At 38.5% G+C, this 19,399-nt stretch overlaps 1 protein-coding gene across 1 annotated transcript in view; it reads left to right on the top strand.

The window, feature by feature from the left end:
- Nucleotides 1-17,099, top strand: part of LOC103782136 (multiple C2 and transmembrane domain-containing protein 1-like) — a gene marked incomplete at both ends in the record, with an annotated part of 29,142 nt that extends 12,043 nt beyond the window's left edge. The window contains 4 exons of the mRNA XM_008949885.1: nt 7,056-7,198; nt 9,500-9,579; nt 10,134-10,242; nt 17,061-17,099. Of these exons, the coding sequence (XP_008948133.1) occupies nt 7,056-7,198; nt 9,500-9,579; nt 10,134-10,242; nt 17,061-17,099 (371 nt within the window). The remainder of the gene's footprint in view (nt 1-7,055; nt 7,199-9,499; nt 9,580-10,133; nt 10,243-17,060) is intronic.
- Nucleotides 17,100-19,399: the final 2,300 nt, after the last annotated feature.

The following is a 19,399-nucleotide window of genomic DNA, read 5'->3' as shown; positions in this document are numbered from 1 at the left end:
ATTCCTGAGCAGACTGCTGCAGTGAGAGTTCATGCCAGGGCTGAGCAGAGATTCCTCCAGTCCAGTGACCTACTGGGCAGGGACAGTGACGTCTCTGCTGCTCCAGTTGCCCAAATCCCTGTGAAGTTGTGTTGGCAGGGCAGTAAATTGACAGGCTGTTGTTAGCAGCAGCTTAGCTTGGGACTCCAGAGCATCACCCTCTGATGATTCTGGTGGAGGCACCTGGTCTGTTAATTCAGAGTTGTTAGAAGGCACCACGGATCTCTGTGTCTGATTGCTGAAAGAGGACAGGAGTCCTGCTTTGTCAGCATAGTTCTGCTGTGGATGTTTTTTTCAGATGGCTGTATGCAAATAAGGAAATACTCCCCGTGAGGGTTTCTAGCTGGTAAATTAAAATGCCATTTTAAGGCAAGATTCACATAGTATGTTTCTGTGAGTGTTTCTTCACAGTGTAGGTTTTCCTTCATGCAACTTTAATGGGGATTGTAAATGCAGTGAGGATAAACTTCAACCAAAGTACTAAATTCCCCTTGTACACTTTCTTTTGTTGTGCCAGCACGAGCAGACAGCGTGCGGCTGAGGCTTCTCGTTTTGCTTTACCTAGCATCTTTACTTTACAGTTCACAACTGAGTCTTTATTTCAGTTTGTATTTAATGTGTACTGAATCATTATCCCTGAGGAATCGAGAAAAACTGGCACATTTTACTGGGGAGAAAGGTCTTTGACTGCAGTTATAGCAACAAGAGCAACTCACGTGTTCATCAGTTCCAACTATATAACAAAAAGATTGTTTCTTTAGAAGTGGAAGGTGTGATGTGTAAGACCATCAGTGAGCTGTGTTTTTAGACAAGGTGAATCAGACCCTTCTGACCTTGTCCCAGAAGAGGGGAAACCTGGGGGTGATCTTGCAACAGCTGGCTGAAAAACATATGGTCATGCTTTAAACAGTTTCAGGAAGGTTATAATTTCGGCCCTGAGGTTTTAGGGACAGAGTAAACGATGTTTCCTTTGATTAAGTGATGTAATTCTGTTTATGTTAACTGGAAAAATCAGACAGGAAAACATGACTGTAGCTTGCTTAAGTCCCGTTAAAATGAATCTGACTTCAGCCATGCCTAAAATGAGATATTTTTAAAGTTTCCTTGCAATTAGGCTGACCATGGTACATTTGGTTTTTGTGTATTCTGCCCTATGCCAGCATACTTTTTTCATTCTCTCTATATCACAAGCATAATTAATATTTTCTTCAATGAATATTTACTAAACTAAGTGAACATGCTTACCCTGGCTTACGTTGAAATACAGTTCTGAAGCTGCTGGGTTTGTGGCAGGAATGAGTCTTCAGAAGAAAGATGAAAAGCTGTGATTATTTTAACCAATATTTTTTTAATGGACACTGAATAACTAAAATTTTGTATCTCCTGTTGACTTTTGAGTAGAAGAACTCCACATCCTGTAGCATCTGTGTGCTCACTGTGAATTGGTAGTTGGCATCTTCATTCTCAGGATATTAGTTTTCCAGGAGTGCCTTGCATCATTTAAACTAATTGGTGTCCTTTTTAGGTGAACTGGGTGGATAATTCTTTGCCAGGTGTACAGAAGGACAGAAAGTAGGATTATTAATGGAAAAGCTGTACTTTTTAGTGTTGTAATGTTCAGTTGTGGTATTGAGGGAGTTGAAGATGAGAAGATAGCTTGGCAGCTCTTGTACAGAACAGTTACTATTTGTTAAATTAATATAATTTGTGGTAATTCTTTACTTTTCAGAATAAAAGATTGGCCAGAGCAGACATATTCTATGTTTCTTTTTTATGAGACATTTCATACTGCAGTTTGGAAATGTAAAGTAAGTGAAATGCTATGAAGTTATCTGTGTTTTGCTTGACATACTGAGCTGACACATACTTGAGAATTCTCCCCCCACTTTTTCTTTTACCTTGGTTGTAACAAAATAAATAACTGGAAACTGAGAAACCTCAGTAAGAGGGTAATGAGTGAGGATGAAGTCAGAGAGAAGGGGAAAGAGCTGGATGTCAGTGAAAGAGCTCCTCCTGCAATGAATCCAGAATAAATGTTAGTGTTCATAGTTAAGATTCTCAGGAATTATGACATCAAAGTTATTGCACATCTCTAATGACTTGCTTCCTTCTCAAATAATTGTGGAGCAAATGAACCAGTTCTAAGATTGAAAGTAAAATGGAGGAAAAACAGAAAACTTTGAGAGATTTGGTTATAGTTCTAAGCATAAAAGAATTAAGAACATGCTTTCACCTTATTTTTGCTTCTAGAAATGTTTACATTGTCTAATTACTTGAGGAAAAGTTTTGTTCATCCACATATTTATTGGGTGTTTACTGCTTTTTAGATGGTGCTTATTCCTGCAGTGTTCATCCTGTGTCCTGTACAGCAGCAAATTCTGTATCTAATTACTCTGATTTCCAGTTAATACTACTTGCAGCTTCTGTTTTTTTCAAACCACTAGGCTGAAATTGGTCCTAAGTGTGTTATTTATTGTGTGTGTGTGGTAAATCCAAAGGATTTATGTGAGGAACTGGATGGGGCTGCAAGCTGTGTAGCATTACTCCTTAGCCTTACTATCTCTGCAGGCAAAAATAGGAAGATATTGGGTCCAAGTGGCCCCTTTGCAGCACTGTCACTTCCCTGGAGGGGAGAACGTAGTGAATTGGTTGGTTTGCTTTTTTCCCTATGACTAAAGCCACAGGGAGAGGAGAAGAACATAATTTCTCTGATTTTCTGTTTTCCTTTCTGAAATCTTCTTCTCAACAGACTGAAAACCAGGTGTTCCCCAGGGGAAAGTTAGTTTTTGAATGATTTGAAAAAAAATTGAAACTAGAATTTGAATTGCACAGTGGTGAGCCTCTGAACTATGCAAAAGCTTTTATGGCACACTCACTCTTGTTTTCCAGAGCAGGCTTGCTCGTGGCTTTCTGTTCTGTTTCAGAAGTTAAACTGAGGCAATAGTGGTCAGAAAATGAATGCAGTTAACGGTGCAATAGTTAAACAGTTTTAATTAAATCAGTTAATTAGCTTGTGTAATAATAATGTACTTCCTAACTCACCTTCTTTCTAAAATATAATTTCTTTATTGTTACATGAAGTATAAAAACATCACTGCCTGAAGTGACAGCTGAAAATGCTGTTTTTCAGTATCCTTCATCTACATTGTTGAGGATTGTTTTTTTTATAGCCTGTATTCCCTGCTTTTAGTCTAAGATTTTAAAATTTTCCTTAAGGTTTTCAGCATTGGGTTATCATATGCTATAGGTAGATCTTCAACAGAGATGTTTTAAACATGCTGTTATTTCGACTTTAAGGATCTGGAGAGACCTTGTGGCTTTCCAGCATCTGAAAGGGGCCTGCAAGAAAGCTGGGGAGGGACCTTTTGCAAGGGGACTGAGGGCAATGTGTCCCAGCTGTAAGAGGGGAGATTACAGATTAGAAATTAGGAAGACATTCTTCACTGTGAGGATGGTGAGACCCTGGTACTGGTTAACCAGGCAAGTTGAACACCTCACTGGAGTAACACAGTGCCTTTGACTTGGTGTCATGGTTGCATTCAGCCCTGTGCTGACTGCTGAATTCTGTCCAGTTTGCAGTTCATCACATTGCACTAAATGGGATTTCCATTGTGGAAGAAGGGATGTTCAGTGAGAGGCTGAATAATGTTGAAAAATCTGTTTTGAAGCCTTGGGAGCCATTAAGTAAATGAATACGATTTACTGGGAGAGCATGTTCTGTCTATCTAATACAACTTCCTTGATTATTCTGGCCAAATTTGTCATTGCTGTATTTCCACTCCATTGCACAGCTCCGGTCCCTTCCAAAAAGCATTTTAATATTCCTTGGAACAAACATCGTCAATATTTCTCCAGCAAAATATTTTTTAATCTTCTTTTATGTCTGCCTGCAAGATCTAATCCATGTCTTAAACTTGCAAAGCAAAATCCATTTTAGGAGAACTCTGCACAGAGAGAGGGGATTGTCAGACCCTGGTGCTGCACGCAGGACTGGAGGAGAGCTTGGAGCACAGGGTCAGGTCAGGATGGCCACAGCGGTGGGTGGTTTGTCTTCTGCACTCTGGCAGTGTCTGGGTTAGGCTGATGTTTCCTAGGAAAGCAGAGACTGCCACCGTGTGCCAAGAGTCCTGATTGCCTCTGCAGAGCAATGATGGGGCTTCAGCAGGGAGCAGTGTCTCATGGCTGGGTTTGCCTGGGAGGTTTTGAACTCAGGAGTGAAGGCTCGTGGTGATGTTCTTAACTGCTGCAGGTAAGGCAGATGTTTGTGCGAGTGGTCCTTAGTTCATCTGAACGCTTTGGTAAGCAGGAAAATGAGGAAAGGGCTGAGACCTGAGTGACAAGAATCTGTGACAGGTACCAGGTTCTTACAGGCTCCACCTGAGGGCTCTGATTTTTTTCTGGTTTTGTGTGATGAGCTTGTCATCACTGTAAACAACAAAAGGTCCCAAGGAAACTGAATTTATTTTTCTCCATAAAAACTATGGTGCTGAGGGACATGGTTTAGTGGTGACCTGCCAGTGCTGAGTTAACAATGATCTGAAAGGTCACTTCCAACCAAAACAATTCTATGATTCTAAAAATCTGTGATTTGAATTGCTGATATTGATTAAAATTATATATTAGCATATTACATAATATAGATAAATATGCCAGCTGTGTTATTAGTGTTATTAGTAGTGTATTATTAACATGAATTCACAATTACTCTATTAAAATTACATGCTATGTGTGAAAACCATTGTCATTATAATATATATTAAAATTGGGACAATTTTAATTGTTTAATACAAATTAAAATTGGGACCCTGTGACACAGAGCAGTGCTGGAGGTGGCTTGATGTGTTTCACAACTGAGAGAGGACCAAGTTTTTGTCTCTGTTCTGCTCCTCCTTTTGCCTTCTCCCTGGGTGAAAACATCACTGAATGACTGGATGGCTGATTATATTAGTTTTTTTAATCTCACCTTTCTTTATAAATATACTTTTTAAAATGGTCTCTCTTTAAGGAATGGAAAAGGTCTGTGCAGAGTGTGGAGCTTTTAACTAAGTGGAATTAATGAGTTCTTAGCTTTAAAGCAGAGAAGTGTTGAATCAGGCTCTTAGAGGTCCTCAGCATCCATAGCACAGAGACACAAACCCTGAAGATTTGCAGTTTCACCCTCCCTGCTACTAAATTTACACATAAAAATTAATTGATATTGAATTATTTGACATCTGGATTCTAAAAAATTCATTGGCTGTGTATCCCACAACAGTATTTTACTTCAGTTTCAAATTCCTGGAGAGTTCTGAGGTTTGTGGAGTCTGCACAACAGAGGGTGGTGGTTAAAGAGCAGTTGTCTGTGCCTCAGGGCAGCCACGAGGATGATGAGGGTGGGAATCACAGCTGCAGAGGAGGTACAGCTTGTGTTACTGTCGTAGATTTGTTGGTTGCCCATCTTCCTACAACTCTTCAAATTTCACAGAATTATTTCAAATGTCTGATCTTTGCCTTAAAAATCATCACCATTACTGAAATAACCAAGTAACAGCCTGATTGTGCTAGAGCAGGGGTGTTTATGCAGCTGAAATTCTGCCCCAGTGATTACAGGAGGGAATGACTGTAAATCCCATGGGAGATCAGAGTTTCCCATCGTAGTTTTTCAGAAAGAATGTGTAATTTTAGGTAAAGAGTACTGACATCTTGTGGCTGCACGAAACAGTGCAAATATATTTAGAAGAGCATGTTGCAATTAGAACAAAAGCTAATGACTGCGGTCCCCAGTGGATGTAAACACAAAACTCTAGAATATGCCAGTCTTATGAAAAGCATTAAATATAAAATAAAATAAAACGTCTGTCTTATAATTGTGCTGCTTTTCACAAAGATTCAGTTATTATTCATGCTAGATTTATTGTTTATTTTAAGATAGGCTTGGATCAATCAGGACTCAATATTATTCAGGCTCAGAAGTAGCTGACAGAGAAATAAAAATATGAATCTCATCCAATATTTTTCATTAAAATGCATTTCACTTACATAAAGATGAAACCTTGCCAACAGGCATTTTAGGGAAGATATTAGTTTGGATTTTCTATCCAGCTTTTTTTTTCTTTTGTTTTAAGACTTAATTGTATTTTTTGGTAATGAAAATATACAGGAAAAGGTGAGCAGTCACAGAATCACAGATGAGTAGTCGTGGGATCATAGATTTGTTTAGGTTGGGAAAAAAACCTTCAAGGTCCTCGAGTCCAACCATTGACCCAGCACTGCCAGGTCCCCACTGAACCACCCCAGCTCTGGTGTGGGAAGCTGCATCGCACTGTGGTGGTGGCAACGTCACCCACCTCCGTGTGAAACCCTGTGGTGAGGAAAAGTGATCTTATTTTAAACCAAAACTGGGTTTTGTCACTTGTTTCACACTCTCTCACCCGCGTGCTCAGCTTCACAAGCACAGATCTGTGGCCTGGGTCATGCACGATGGGGAGGGGAAGGACACCAGCCCATAGCTCTTCTTTGCATCTCCATCCTCGCGGGGCCATGTCCCTGCTGGTGTTGGATCTGCTGTTTTCTGCCTCCCAGGGGCTGATGGGTCTCTCAGTCTGGAAGCGTGTGAGCTTTGGGGATGACTTCAGGGTTGGTTGTGAGTGCTGTAGGAAGTGTGTCTTCATGGAAGAGGGAAGCCTGGACACAACAAAGTCGGTGAAGAGTTACACTAGTAGTGTCACTGGAGCCTGTGCCTTTTCAAAGGCATGAGACAATATGATTAATAATTTACAGAGATAACTTTAACTTTATAACCTAATTTTTGTGATTGCATTAAGCAATCCTACTCCTAATAAGGACATAATTCTGTTAGGTAAAATCTAGATGGCATTAGCCAGTATTTCATGTTTGACTTTGAGTATGGATTGCAAACAACAGTCCTGTCACTCTATCAGTTAAAATTACATTTAGTTCTGTTTAAGGTGATTTATTCTCTATTCCCTTAGTGCATTAAAAGTACAAAAGTAACAGCATGCATATGTCTTTAACAGGAACCAGTGATCCGTACGTCAAGTTCAAACTTGGAGGAAAAGAGGTATTTAGAAGTAAAACAATACACAAGAACCTCAATCCTGTGTGGGAAGAGAAGGCTTGCATTCTCATAGACAACCCAAGAGAGCCCCTGTATATAAAGGTGAGACACTGCCCAGCCCAAGCCATGCTGTGGTTCTGTGGTTATGTCTGTCAAATTACAACAGAGTTTTAAATAACCTGTGTCTTTTTTGTATGGTGAACTTTTTTTTGTGCAGCAGTGAATTACTGAAGACTTCTAGAGCTGAAAATTATTTAAATTACATTTGCATGTTGATGATGCCAAAATTAAAAAAAAAAAAGAAAGAAAAAGTAAATACAGGCATTTTTGTTTATTTCGGGCTGTAATTGTTTAATACTTTAGTGTGATCTTAGCAGAAGGACAGAGAAAGTAAACTGTGCTTCTTAATGATGACCTTTTATTTATGGAAACGTTGAATGATTCTGATATGAAGCATAATCTACCCCATTAAAACCAATTATTTGCTGAAGTTAATTTGAGAATTTATCAAAATGTATGCCCAATTCACCTAGGTTTTGGGTTTGTTTCTATTCATATGTGAACAAAGTGGGTTTGCTTATGTTTTGTAATGCTTTTTACCATATTTTTTCCTTACATTAGTTAGTATATGGCAGCTGGGGATAGTTTTGTTGTAATAGAGGCATCACTTGTTCCAATATAACAGACAGCTTGAGTTTAAATCCCAGCAATGCCCAGAGCATTTACCAGCTGTGCCACTAGAACTTCTTAGCTGTCAGTGTTGGAATGGAGGCTATAAAAGCTGTGATCAGTGTTTTATAGGCACGGAGTGGAGAGGCAGTTTTCTGGCCCACATGGTTCATGGTGATCTCTATCCAAAAGGGATCCTTACTTGTATAAAGCAAAGTAGATAAAAATGAAGTTGTAAAAATGCTTTCAGAAAAACTGCACTCTTAGGGTTCTTCATTAGAGCATACAGAGGTCAAAAATACTTTGAGAAAGATTGGAAATGCAAATCTTACCTAAGTAACCCTTTTAATTAGTCTGAAATGATACATTGGTCTGAAATGATGCAATCGTTCAGATCAGTGTCAGTCTTAATCTCAAATACATGGCAAAAATTTTGACTGAAATACAAAATTGTGGGGTTTTTTTAGTAGGTGAATGCCACTTGAGCAGCTTTTGAGTGTCAGTCTGTGTTATTTTTCATACATTCTGCTCAGATAAAGTACATCATTATTAGTGTACAATTAATTACAATTCTCAGTTGTCCTTTTCCTGCCCTTATTAAGCTTAGTGACTTAAAAGGAATGAACTTGTGCCCAGCACTGTGGAAGAGAGAAACAGATTCAGAGAAGGAAACTTACAGCATAGCTTCCTCTTTTGATTTATTTGTGCCAAATACCAGCCCTACAGTAGACTCATTAGGGAATGTCTGTGTGTTTTGTCATTTAGCTTTTTTTCCCTAGGAAGAGTTTCTCAAGTGGTATGGTGTCTATCCAAGTTTGTACTCTGAGCACCCTGTGAAATATTTCAGGTTTTATTGCTTCTTCAGATATACTAAGACACGATTTAATTGTACCAAGTCAGCTAAATGTTTAGTTGGTGTTTTCATCTTGATAATTTGTAGGAGGAGAAAACGATTCTACTTTGAAACATTAATTGATATTTCATCATTTGCCTTCTTTCCCCAGTAGAATGAATATTTGATAGGGAAAATATGAGGGTGGCATAATCCATCTCAAATCACTGATACCATTCCATGTGCTGGCAACAGATCCCTGTCTGGATGTCAGTAAATTTGTCCAGATGCTTTTTCTTTTGGGTAGCAAGTTAGCAGGCAGGATCCTTATAGTGGAGTAATAAATGTTCTATACATATCCACTAAGTTTTCACCTTTGATTATCATATTTCTATACCCTAGAAGGTTATACGACATTCAAAACCTACAATTTTATCATTTCTAATACTGATACAAGTGCTGTAATAACCCACTTTTTACAGTCATTTCTCATCCTCTTGCCTGTATTTTGGAAAATGGATAAAGGTATCATTTACTGTGTACCAAGTCAGAGGTTCTGCTTCAGTTATTCTTCTGGTCTTCCTTCCTTTACTGCCTGTGTCTATAAAACTGCTTCTTTTATTTTTATAAAATTGATGCTGTTCACATATGCTGCACAGAACTCGTATCACCCCAAGCCTGTACAGAAGCCTTCTGACTTTTACATGAGCAGTTTCAAACTTGATTTTTATGGCCAGAAAGGTGCAGGTTGCTTTCTGATAGTCCTGGTTTAACATGTGAGAAGCATGTGGCTTTACTGTGGAAAAGGACTTTCAAGAACTATTCATAAAGCAATAAAATACCAAAAAAAATACAAATATTTCCAGTACTGAAAAATGCATTTATCTCCTGTGCATCTTTAGGTCTTTGACTATGACTTTGGACTTCAAGATGACTTCATTGGTTCAGCATTTTTGGATCTCACTTCACTGGAATTAAACAGGTATGGTGCAAACAACTCTTTGGAGTAATTCTTTGTGGTTATCTTCTAGTACCATGTTTGCAGAATTGCAAATAGAACATTATGCTGGAAGATAATTATATAAACCTACACCACATAAAACTAACCAAGGAGAAACACTTAGCTTAGAGAATTACTGTAATATAAACGTTAATAGTATATTAACTATTGTGCAGAACATCTTTTACAGTGTCTACTGAGAGGTTAATTTTACAACCACTTTAATCTTGTTTTTAAATTATCTTCATTCACAGCATTACCACCTACTGTTGAACTTCATTTTTTCTGTTCTTTAATCTATGAGTCTTACAGTTCATATTTAATTACTAAAGCATGTATGTACTTAACACAGAGTAAGAATATTTAATACTTATTTATGAGTATTTAGACTGTAATACTTAAAAGTAATATAAATTTGTGACACCATTTTCAAGTAGTTTCATATGACTGCAGATACCTTCAATTCTCATGATTCAGAAAGCTTGTTTATCTAACAGCCTGAAATCAAAATAAATGCATATATTTTTGTCTCCTAGGCAAACAGATGTTACCTTGAGTCTGAAGGATCCCCATTACCCTGACCATGATCTGGGAAGTATATTGTTGTCAGTTTTGTTGGCACCTAGAGAAGAACAGCAAGAAGGGGTAATTTTAAATATTTTAACTTGTGTCATCAGTCCTGTGATAGTTCTGTGGTTGGATGACCACCTGGTCTGAGATTAATTTGATTTTTCCAATTAAAATAATGCTGAACAGTGTTTCTGGTATAGCAGAGTGTAGTTACCTGAAGTGGATCCAGATGGAATACAGATGTTCAGCAGCTTCTGGTACAGTCAGCTGCAGGTGAATATTGCTGATAAAAGTGGAGAAATATCAGTAATCTATCAGTGAAGAATTTTGGATCTAGTGCTGCCATCTCTAGGTGAGAACATTAGAATCCTGTTCCACAGTGGAAATAAGAAACTTGAAGATCAAGGTAGTAATTCTGCTTTCTGGCATCTGATGAAGTGTAATTCAATGTTTTTCTACTTCAGGACAAGTTTTCCGTTACAAAAGTGTATGGTTTTCTAGGTGTATAGTACTTCATCAGTCTTCATTTTTGGAGCTGTAAATTAATTCTAAGTGAAGATAGTTCCCAGTTATATAGATCCTTTTAGTTGTGGCAAATTGTGTCTCTAGTTGGATGTGTTTTTCTAACTTTTAGTCAGTGGACTTTTGACTTGGGCAGTAGTAATACAACTGTGGTAGAAATAAAAGAAATACATCACTCACTCAGGTTGTAAGATAGTGTGGATTCCTTTGGCTTCAGAAAGGCCAAGAAAGAAGTACTGATCTGATGAAATTTTCCATGGATGTGGTTTTTGCAAGAGGTATAACCTGAGGAATACTGGTGGGTTGTAATGTTCTTTTTCCACTTTTCCACTAGCTGTACTTAAGTCAATTATTGGAACTAGGGGTTTGGTGTTTGGTACAACAGAGGTGTAAAGTTTTGCAAATAGGTTTCTCATCTGTTAATTTTCTTCATGGTGCTCTTTTAGAACTTAAAAATAATGGAATATGTCAGTAATGTGGATAAAGTTTATTTAAAAAGTGTATTTGTCTTTCTTTTAGCAATTTAGTTGGCCCACACAATTCTGAATACTACCTCACAAATTTGCACCAGAGAATTGTTTATTGCTTAAATTGAGAAGTGTCTTTCATTCTGGGTATTTTTTGTGTGTGTATGTGTGTAAGACCAGTGTTCCTGAGTCAGCTGGTAACAGCCCTGTTTTTCCAGGGGGCTTTGGTATTATCTTGAATCACTCAGGACAGAAATACTGTATTTTTATGTGGGATAAACCATGATGTGGACAGCATGTTGTTTCTCGTTTTCATCACTATGATAGGATAGCTACTGTGCTGCTCAGTGTTACCAGCTATTTACAGAGAGCCTTCAGGAAAGTCACACGTGAGAAATTAAGGCACTGGAGTCTAACATGCCTTACATGTGGGTACTTACTCGTTGACTTCACAACTGAATGTCCAAAGCAATGGAGCAGCATAGATTGCTTGGTAGCAACTTTTTTCATCTCCAACAGACTGATTTAAGAGGAGGAAGAATTGTTTTTGTGCTATTACACCTTTCACTATTAGCTTTCTATTTAACTAGTGAAAGGGTGAGAGAATAATGGGCTGAAGTTGTGCCAGGGAAGGTTCAGATTGGATATTAGGAAGAATTTCTCTCCTGGCAGAGTGGTGAGGCCTTGGAACAGGCTGCCCAGGGAGGTGCTGGAGTCCCCAGCCCTGCAGGGGTTCAGATATTGTATGGACGTGGTACTCCAGGACATGGTTTAGTGGCCATGATAGAGTTGGTTGGCAGTTGTACTTGATCTTGGAAGTCTTTTCCAACCTTAATGGCTCTATGAGTCTATGAATCAGGAAGCTAATCTTTTTAGGTTATTTCAAGTGACCAGTTTTTCTTCCCATTCAAACTGTGCTATGGGACTTCATTCTGAAAATGCCCAGGGTTCAGTTTAAGATTCTGATTCCTAATTGGAAGCTTTATATTCATTATGAGAAGCCAGTCTTCCCAAAATATGGACCCCAGAGCAGTTCTGACAAAATTGCAGTAAAATCAGAGAATTTGTGTCGCAATGCAGGGAGGAGGACCTACAAAATCTACATTGAATTGATATACGTGTTAGGGGTTAACAATTCAAGGCACAATTATCTTTTATTCAGTTACCACATGTGCTTATTTATTTATTTATTAGATTTTATTTACTCTCTGAGGAGTAGGTATATTACTAAATGTATTGCTCCAGCTGAACAGTCATCCTTGGTTATTTTTAAAAGGTCTTCAAATAATGAGGACTTTTTTTTTTTTTGAGTTTGTTGTGATTAAGATCAATAAATTTTCAAATGTTACGTTAGAAGATCGAGGCTACTTCTTGTCCATGCTGGAAATGTGCACAGTATAAAGCAATAATTAAAGCAACTCCTACATTCCCAGTCTGTGTAGCCTGCTGTTTGGATGATTACTGCTTCCCTTCTACTTGGGTATCTCTATGTAGGTAAAAATTCAAATAGTGTAGTTGAAATATATAGATAAAAACCCCTGGGCACCTCAAAATATGTTTTAACAACTGCTGCACAGAAGGCACAAAGACACTGTCTCTTCACATCACCTGCATTTTTTTCTTAAGTCATTGTAAATGTATTTAAATTCTGTTGGTTTGATACCCCTGTATAGCCTACATTTCAAAAATGTATTTTCTTCTAAGTTTTAATTTGTGCAGGTGAAATTGCTCTCTAACTGGCTTGCACATGTAAATGGGACCAAATGGTGAGGTCATCAGGCTGAAGAATTTAGAACTAAACTGCTAGTACTTAAATTTCAGATACTATAATGCCATATATTTAAAATGAGAGTGTTTATTAAGACCACTGGGGAAATGACAAAAAAAAAAAAAGAGTAACTTCAACAGAAGAAGCATTAGCTTTTCAACACAGCCACAGGAGAGCCTATGTTTTGGGCAGCTCTGTAGCCATAATCCAACCCCAGCCCTCTTGAACAGGACGTGCTGTTCATGGTGGGGTGTCCAGCAGCTTTTTGGCATGAGTTAGAGTTCCTGAGTTGATCCCTGCACTGCCTGAGCTGGGGCGAGGGACTCATCGTGGAGGTCGAGTGCTGGTGTCTTCCATGAGCCAAGGGACAGGACGAGAGCCTCAGGTTGTGCCAGGGAAGGTTTAGGTTGGACATTTGGAAAAAAACGTCTTCCCTTCAAGGGCTGTGAAGGGCTGGCTGAGGCAGTGGTGGAGTCCCCACCCCTGGAGGGGTTTCCAAGCCGTGGAGATGTGGGGTGAGGGACACGGGGCAGAGGGGACCTGGCAGGGATGGGGGATGGTTGCACTCAGTGATCTGAAAGGTCTCTCCCAACCAGGACAAGTCTGTGATTCTGTGTGCAGATGGAGGGTAGGTTTGCTGGTGGTACCTTTGTGTAGCTGCAGGACAGGTCTTGCAGCAGGGCATTTTATTGACCTATCAAAACAATGCAGCTGCATGTTTCAGCAAGGTGCATCCTGTCACACTGCGTAAGAAATACTGACACTGCTGGAGAATAAGGTACTCCAGGGGGAAGTTTGAAGTTAATTGGTACAAAATTTGTAGCCTTGTTATATATTGTGGCCTATCTGTGACATAGTGTTGTTACAAATGATTTCAAAAACAAGAAATCAGTTTGACAGAACTATAGTTTATTTTGTTTTGGGTGGAACAAACACAAAAAAAACCCCTTGTTTTGTGAAGCCTTGAGGTGTGTAAAGTGATGAAAGAGACTTAGCACACAGAGGAGCATTCTATTCCTGATCTTTCTGAAAGAAATTCTGATGAAAGACAGATTTTTCTGAACACTGACCAACGAGGTCAGTGGAAAGGTCCCATTTCCTGGGATCAAAACTGATTATGTCTTTAGATTCAGATATCAAATAAGAGTATTAACATTTGTGTATGTTCATATAACTGTATGTGACATCATATTGCAGGCTTGGAGGGGGGAGTTATTTATCTTTGAGAAGGCTTGGATTGTGAAACCAGTGCTTAAAAAGTTTATGATTTGTATTTTTCCAGTGGAAGAATATTTGACATAGTTTCAGTTAAGGGGGATTCATTATACTAGGTTCATAAACCTATGCTAGATGGGAAACAAGAACACACTGTTTGATTTTTGTGGTATGTTTTATTGGAAAGAAGTGTAGAAGTAGCCTGCAGTTAGCATAGAGTTAATACAAGAGTGTGGGCAGGTGAAAAAATCAAAATTTCTAGCAAATCTTGTATGTAATTACCTTTGCCTTTTTTAACCTAGTGTTTGTTCTGAAGGCATAAAAATACGAACTTTTAGAGTTATAATTTTGTAGCATCTGTGTACATGAATAGAAGTCCTGTTCTTTTGAGTTTCTACAAATGAAGGCAATCTGATTTGTTCAGATTTTTGAACAGTCATAAGTTGTGGATTAAAACTGGTGAATGGATTATTCTTACACAACCATAAAAATATCTCTAGTGTTCATGAAAAGAACAGTCTATTTCCAGCCTAACTCAATCAAGTTGCAGTAGCACTGGGTCAGATAATTCATTAGCACCTGCTCTGTGCTGTTAACAATAGTTGTTCTTTACAGTAATGCAATGTTTTTAATTATTTTGCATTGGGAGGACAGATAGCTGATGTTATTAATGTAAACTAAGATGAGGAAGCAATAAGGGAAAAGTATGTGTATGTAAACATATGAAAACCTCTGAGCTTTACAAAAATTCTATCGCTTTTAACTCTTCTTTTAAAAAATACCGTTATGATGTGTTTCCTGTTTTTTTTTTTCATTAATTTCTCCTCTTGATGAGCAGTTAAAAGAAGCCAGACCTAGAAATGGCTTGTTTTTGTCCCCACCCCTGCCCCAGTGAGGCTTGCTTTGCTCCTGGGGCTCCCCGAGCACGCTGTGGCTGTGTCCCCTGCTGCGTGGTGCTGTGCCTGGACTGCTGTTCCACCACGGCCAACAGCCTGAGTGGCATCAAAAATGGAAAAAAGGGAATGTATGAGTGCTACTTGCATGTTGTTACTGACTGAGAATAAATTTCACAGCATTACTTTTTCCTTAAATAATTTATCACAAACAATGCTTAATATTGTTTTGCTTCATATGAGAATATTAACAGCATTGATACGCTGCGAGTTTGCTTGCTGGGTTAAATCTTACAATGTAATATTGGCTTTTTGATTTATTTACCAGAGGGATAATAACAGCATAGAAAAACAAAAATTATGACAGATGGACTCGGAGCATGGAATATTTTCAGATTTAAAAAGTTCCATGCAGCTCATCCTACGTGTCTGCTGTGTTGACTTCTAAGGATGGTTGTGATGGCTTCAGCTCATCCTCCTGCAGCTGGTGACGATGCTGATGCACTCAACAGGTGTAGTCATAGGTTCCTGTAGCCACTGTTCAAATTGAACTCCTCAGAGCTCAATTTGAGAGAGCTCAGAGCATATTTAGTGAAGCTGTTGGGCTGTGTTCTCCTTGCTCACAGCCTGGTCTGGAGCTGAGTTCATGCTCTGGCTTGTAGCTGTGTAGGATTCAGCAATGACCAGAACAGGAGGAGCTGTGCTGTGCTGCACAGCACCCAGGAACTCAGAGGTTTTCTCCAGGGCCTGCTGTGGGCCTCAAGCTGCTTAATTCTTATGTGTCTCCCTTGAAAAAGTGAGTTAAATGGCTTTCTCCAGCTTTATAAAACATTTAGTATCTATGTACATTTTCTGAAGCCACAGTGCCACAGTTATGATTAACTTACAGCAGAGCCTTTAGGCTTTAACTGTCCACAGCAACTGAGTCATTTTCCTCAGCAGCTGGTTGCATTTCTTCTCCCAATAAACTGTGTATATTTGAAGAGTCTGTGGATATTTCAAAAATATAAGACCCACGTTTTCTCCCGTTTGTATTTTTTCCCAATATAATACTTTTATTCCTTAGAAAGGAAAATGTTTGCATTTCAAAATAGGCTTCTATTAGCTGAAAAAGAAAGTGGCTTTGGTTAATAAAACATGAGAGTGGTGTTTGTTTTCCATGATGAAGTTTCAGTAGAGGTTAATGGCCTTTGATTTATTCCTGCTCAGTGTCAACAACAGGCTGCTAAATGTTAATAAATTGTATAAATTAATTTCTCTGTGATTCCACAGAACTGCTTTAAGCAACAGTTGTGTTCACAGACAAATTACCCAAATCAGTCTTGACCAGAATTTATTTATGTAATGATTAGGAATTAAATAATTCTCTTCTACTTAATGATTAAGAATATGTGTCTGTGGACACTGTTCCTGTCAGAGCATTGTCTCTAGCAGTTCCAAGGTTTTACAGATTATTTGGTTAATGAGTTTGGCATTTTGGGTTTTTTAAAGAGTCAAGGTATGAATTTTTCTTCCATCCCACGTGCCTAATTAAGCCAAAGAGCTATTTTTACTGTTGTAAAACTAATTAGTAGTGGTAACCTTAAGGATTTTGTAATAGGTGCAAGTTGTACAAGGAGCTTTAATGTAGGATTTCTCTTACGTGGCTACACCTGTGAGCTAAACAGTTCCAACAAACTGGAGTACATCAATACTAAAAATCATTCAAGTATCAGTCAAAATTGAAGTCTCTATCAGTAATGTCACTTTCCTTTTTTTCATTTGCTTACCTAATTCTTTGTTTCTTTCAATTTCACATGATGTGTGGTCTCTGGAACGGAGTTCACAGCCCCTGGAAGGGTGTGCCTGGGTGTGAACAGTGGTGCTGTTGTCTGGATCTGTTTCAGTCCTGTGTAGCTGTTGGTGGAGTGTACGTGTGGCTGCTTCAGTGGCAGTGGTGGCTAAATGTGGATTGTCCATTGGAGAAAGTTGGCTTCCTTTTCTGAATTGTAGAGAAAAGGTAATTAAAATGCTCTATTTTATTTTCAGACAATGCTAATGAGGAAGAGTTGGAAAAGATCAAGTAAGGTAACTTTTAGCATGTGGTCTTCTGGCCTTTTTTTTTATTATTTCTAAGAAGAACTATCATGTTTTACCAAACATGCCATCTAGGACTGGAAACTTACACCGCGGGATTTATTCACCTTCAAATTGTGTTTTAATGACATTGTTTTGTGTTCCATCAAATCAAAACCATGAAGCCGTTGAGCTTTTACTGTAATCATTAAACTGCTCAACTTTGGTACAGCATTTTAGCCTGTCTTGAAGTCATCTAGCAACTTCATACCAGTGGCAAACGTGTCCTGATTATTTTTTCTAAAACCTTTAATTTCTCATTTATAAACAAATTCTTTCAAGCTTCCTTGTTAAAGAATTCATGCTGAAGGGTAACTCATTTTCCCATTTCTTGCTCCTCTTGCCAATTAGGGGTTTTGTGTGTGGAAGTTTTCATAGTGATGCCTCTCAAAGACACACTTTCACAAAGCCAGGCTTTCCAAGAGCAGAGTCCTTAAGGAAACATCTCAGTCTGTCCTTCACACAGCTCTTCAGGTGCCTTTCCAGGAAAATTCATTATCTGGCTTTTCTCCCCTTAGTGGTGATGTGACTGGTAAGAAAAGGAGCAGTGTGTGCTCTTCTGGACTGGGCAAGGACTGGGAGTTCGACTGAAGCAGAATGCAATCTTTATTTTTACCTTTTCCTGTATGTCTCCAAAAATATATAGAAAATATGGATAGTTTCTCAGCGGTTCTGTGGCTATTCTCATCTAATGCTACCATGGTGATTTCAAGTTTTAAAGCTTTCTTATTGATTGTGTAGTTAAAAATAGAATTAAAATTTCTTAGTCTTGAGCTGGTGTGATACATCTGGACGTTTTTGAGATATTATCACTTAAAGATGTTAAAATGGGAAAAATTAAATAGCCGTGTGGGGTGATTTCACCAATTTTGTGCAGTGGTTTTGTGTTAGCATATTGATGCACGGATTTAAATAGAAGGTTATTAGAAGTGTTGTGTGTAGAGATCACTGACAAATAATCTGCACAGTAATTTTAACTTCAAAAAAATAAAATAGAGGGCAGGGATCATAATTTTTGAGTTATGGATGGGTTTTTCACAGACTCTGCTCCTGTGATGCAGGAGAGTACTCCACCTCGCTTTGCTTTTTGAAGTCTGTGAAGAAAAGGTATTTGGTGAAGTGGAGATGTGCTGTATTTTGATTCTGATAGGGTTTGTGTAACTTTTCCTGAAGTAGCCAAGATGCTCAAACTTCTGAACAGTTAATGAAGAGCTGTGAGGATGGTGAAGGGCAGTTTTGCATCATGAAAGTAATGTGTTGAGTCCTGCTGAGTTTGTTAGGTGACAGTTTGTAAAACTTGTTTATTAAGAACTTCCCTCTACTTCAGATTTCAAGCTGAGAAAACTGTGAGCTTCAATAATCCTGAATAGTGGCACAACATGACAGCTGGGGATTCTTCAGAGCTGTTCAAGTGAATTATTTATCCTTGTTCTCCTTTGTTACATTCAATTAACATTCCATTCAGCAGTTGCCATTTTTTGCAAAGGGACATGTTGAAAGATTTGGCCAATAGCAAATGCAGGAATTTAAATATTGCATTTTTTACATGTATCTCAGCTGAAGTAATCGTTTTGTGTAGAGATCTAGTGCTTGTGCAGTGTCTTACATGCACTCTTGTGTGTGTGATTTGTATGCAGAAGTATCTCAGTTAATCCACAGGACCTCAGTTGCCTTGTGGGGCTGTTCCAGAGTTCCAAATCTTTGGTCTGCTGTCAGGAAAACAAATTTTAAAATCTTTTATGTAGAAGGACTTCCTTTGAAACAACGGCTGTTCTTTGTGGTGCAGCATGATCAGTATTAAATATGACATAATTTATAGATTTAAAATAATGTCTAGAAATAGGTGCTTAGCGTTCATAGAGAAAGTGCACTATCTGAGATCCTTCCTCTTCAGAGTTTGTCTTACACTCCTGAGAGCTGACAAAAACCAGAGTATTAAATTTTTTTAGAGATATCATTATAAAATTTCCTAAACATACTCTTTTAGCTCTCTAGAGTCTTTACAATGTCACTCTAGTAACTGAAGTTGATTTTAGAGATTATGACAGTGTATTTTACTTTTCAAAACCTGTGTACATGAAGCCTGCCTTCTCTGTGACACATGTAGCTTGAAGCTTGGAGGATATGGCACTTCTTGTGTTCATGAGCTGCACTGCTTGCACTTGGTTCCTTTGGCATTTGGAAAGAACCATGACTATCCAGCTGGGAGGTTCAACAAGTCCGAATGCCAGGTCCTGCCCTTGGGTCACAAC

This window comes from Merops nubicus, unplaced genomic scaffold (assembly GCF_000691845.1).
Source record: "Merops nubicus isolate BGI_N331 unplaced genomic scaffold, ASM69184v1 scaffold31721, whole genome shotgun sequence".
Taxonomy (NCBI): Eukaryota; Metazoa; Chordata; class Aves; order Coraciiformes; family Meropidae; genus Merops; species Merops nubicus.
Note: the sequence above shows the minus strand (reverse complement) of the source record. Positions and strands in the feature narration are given on the sequence as shown.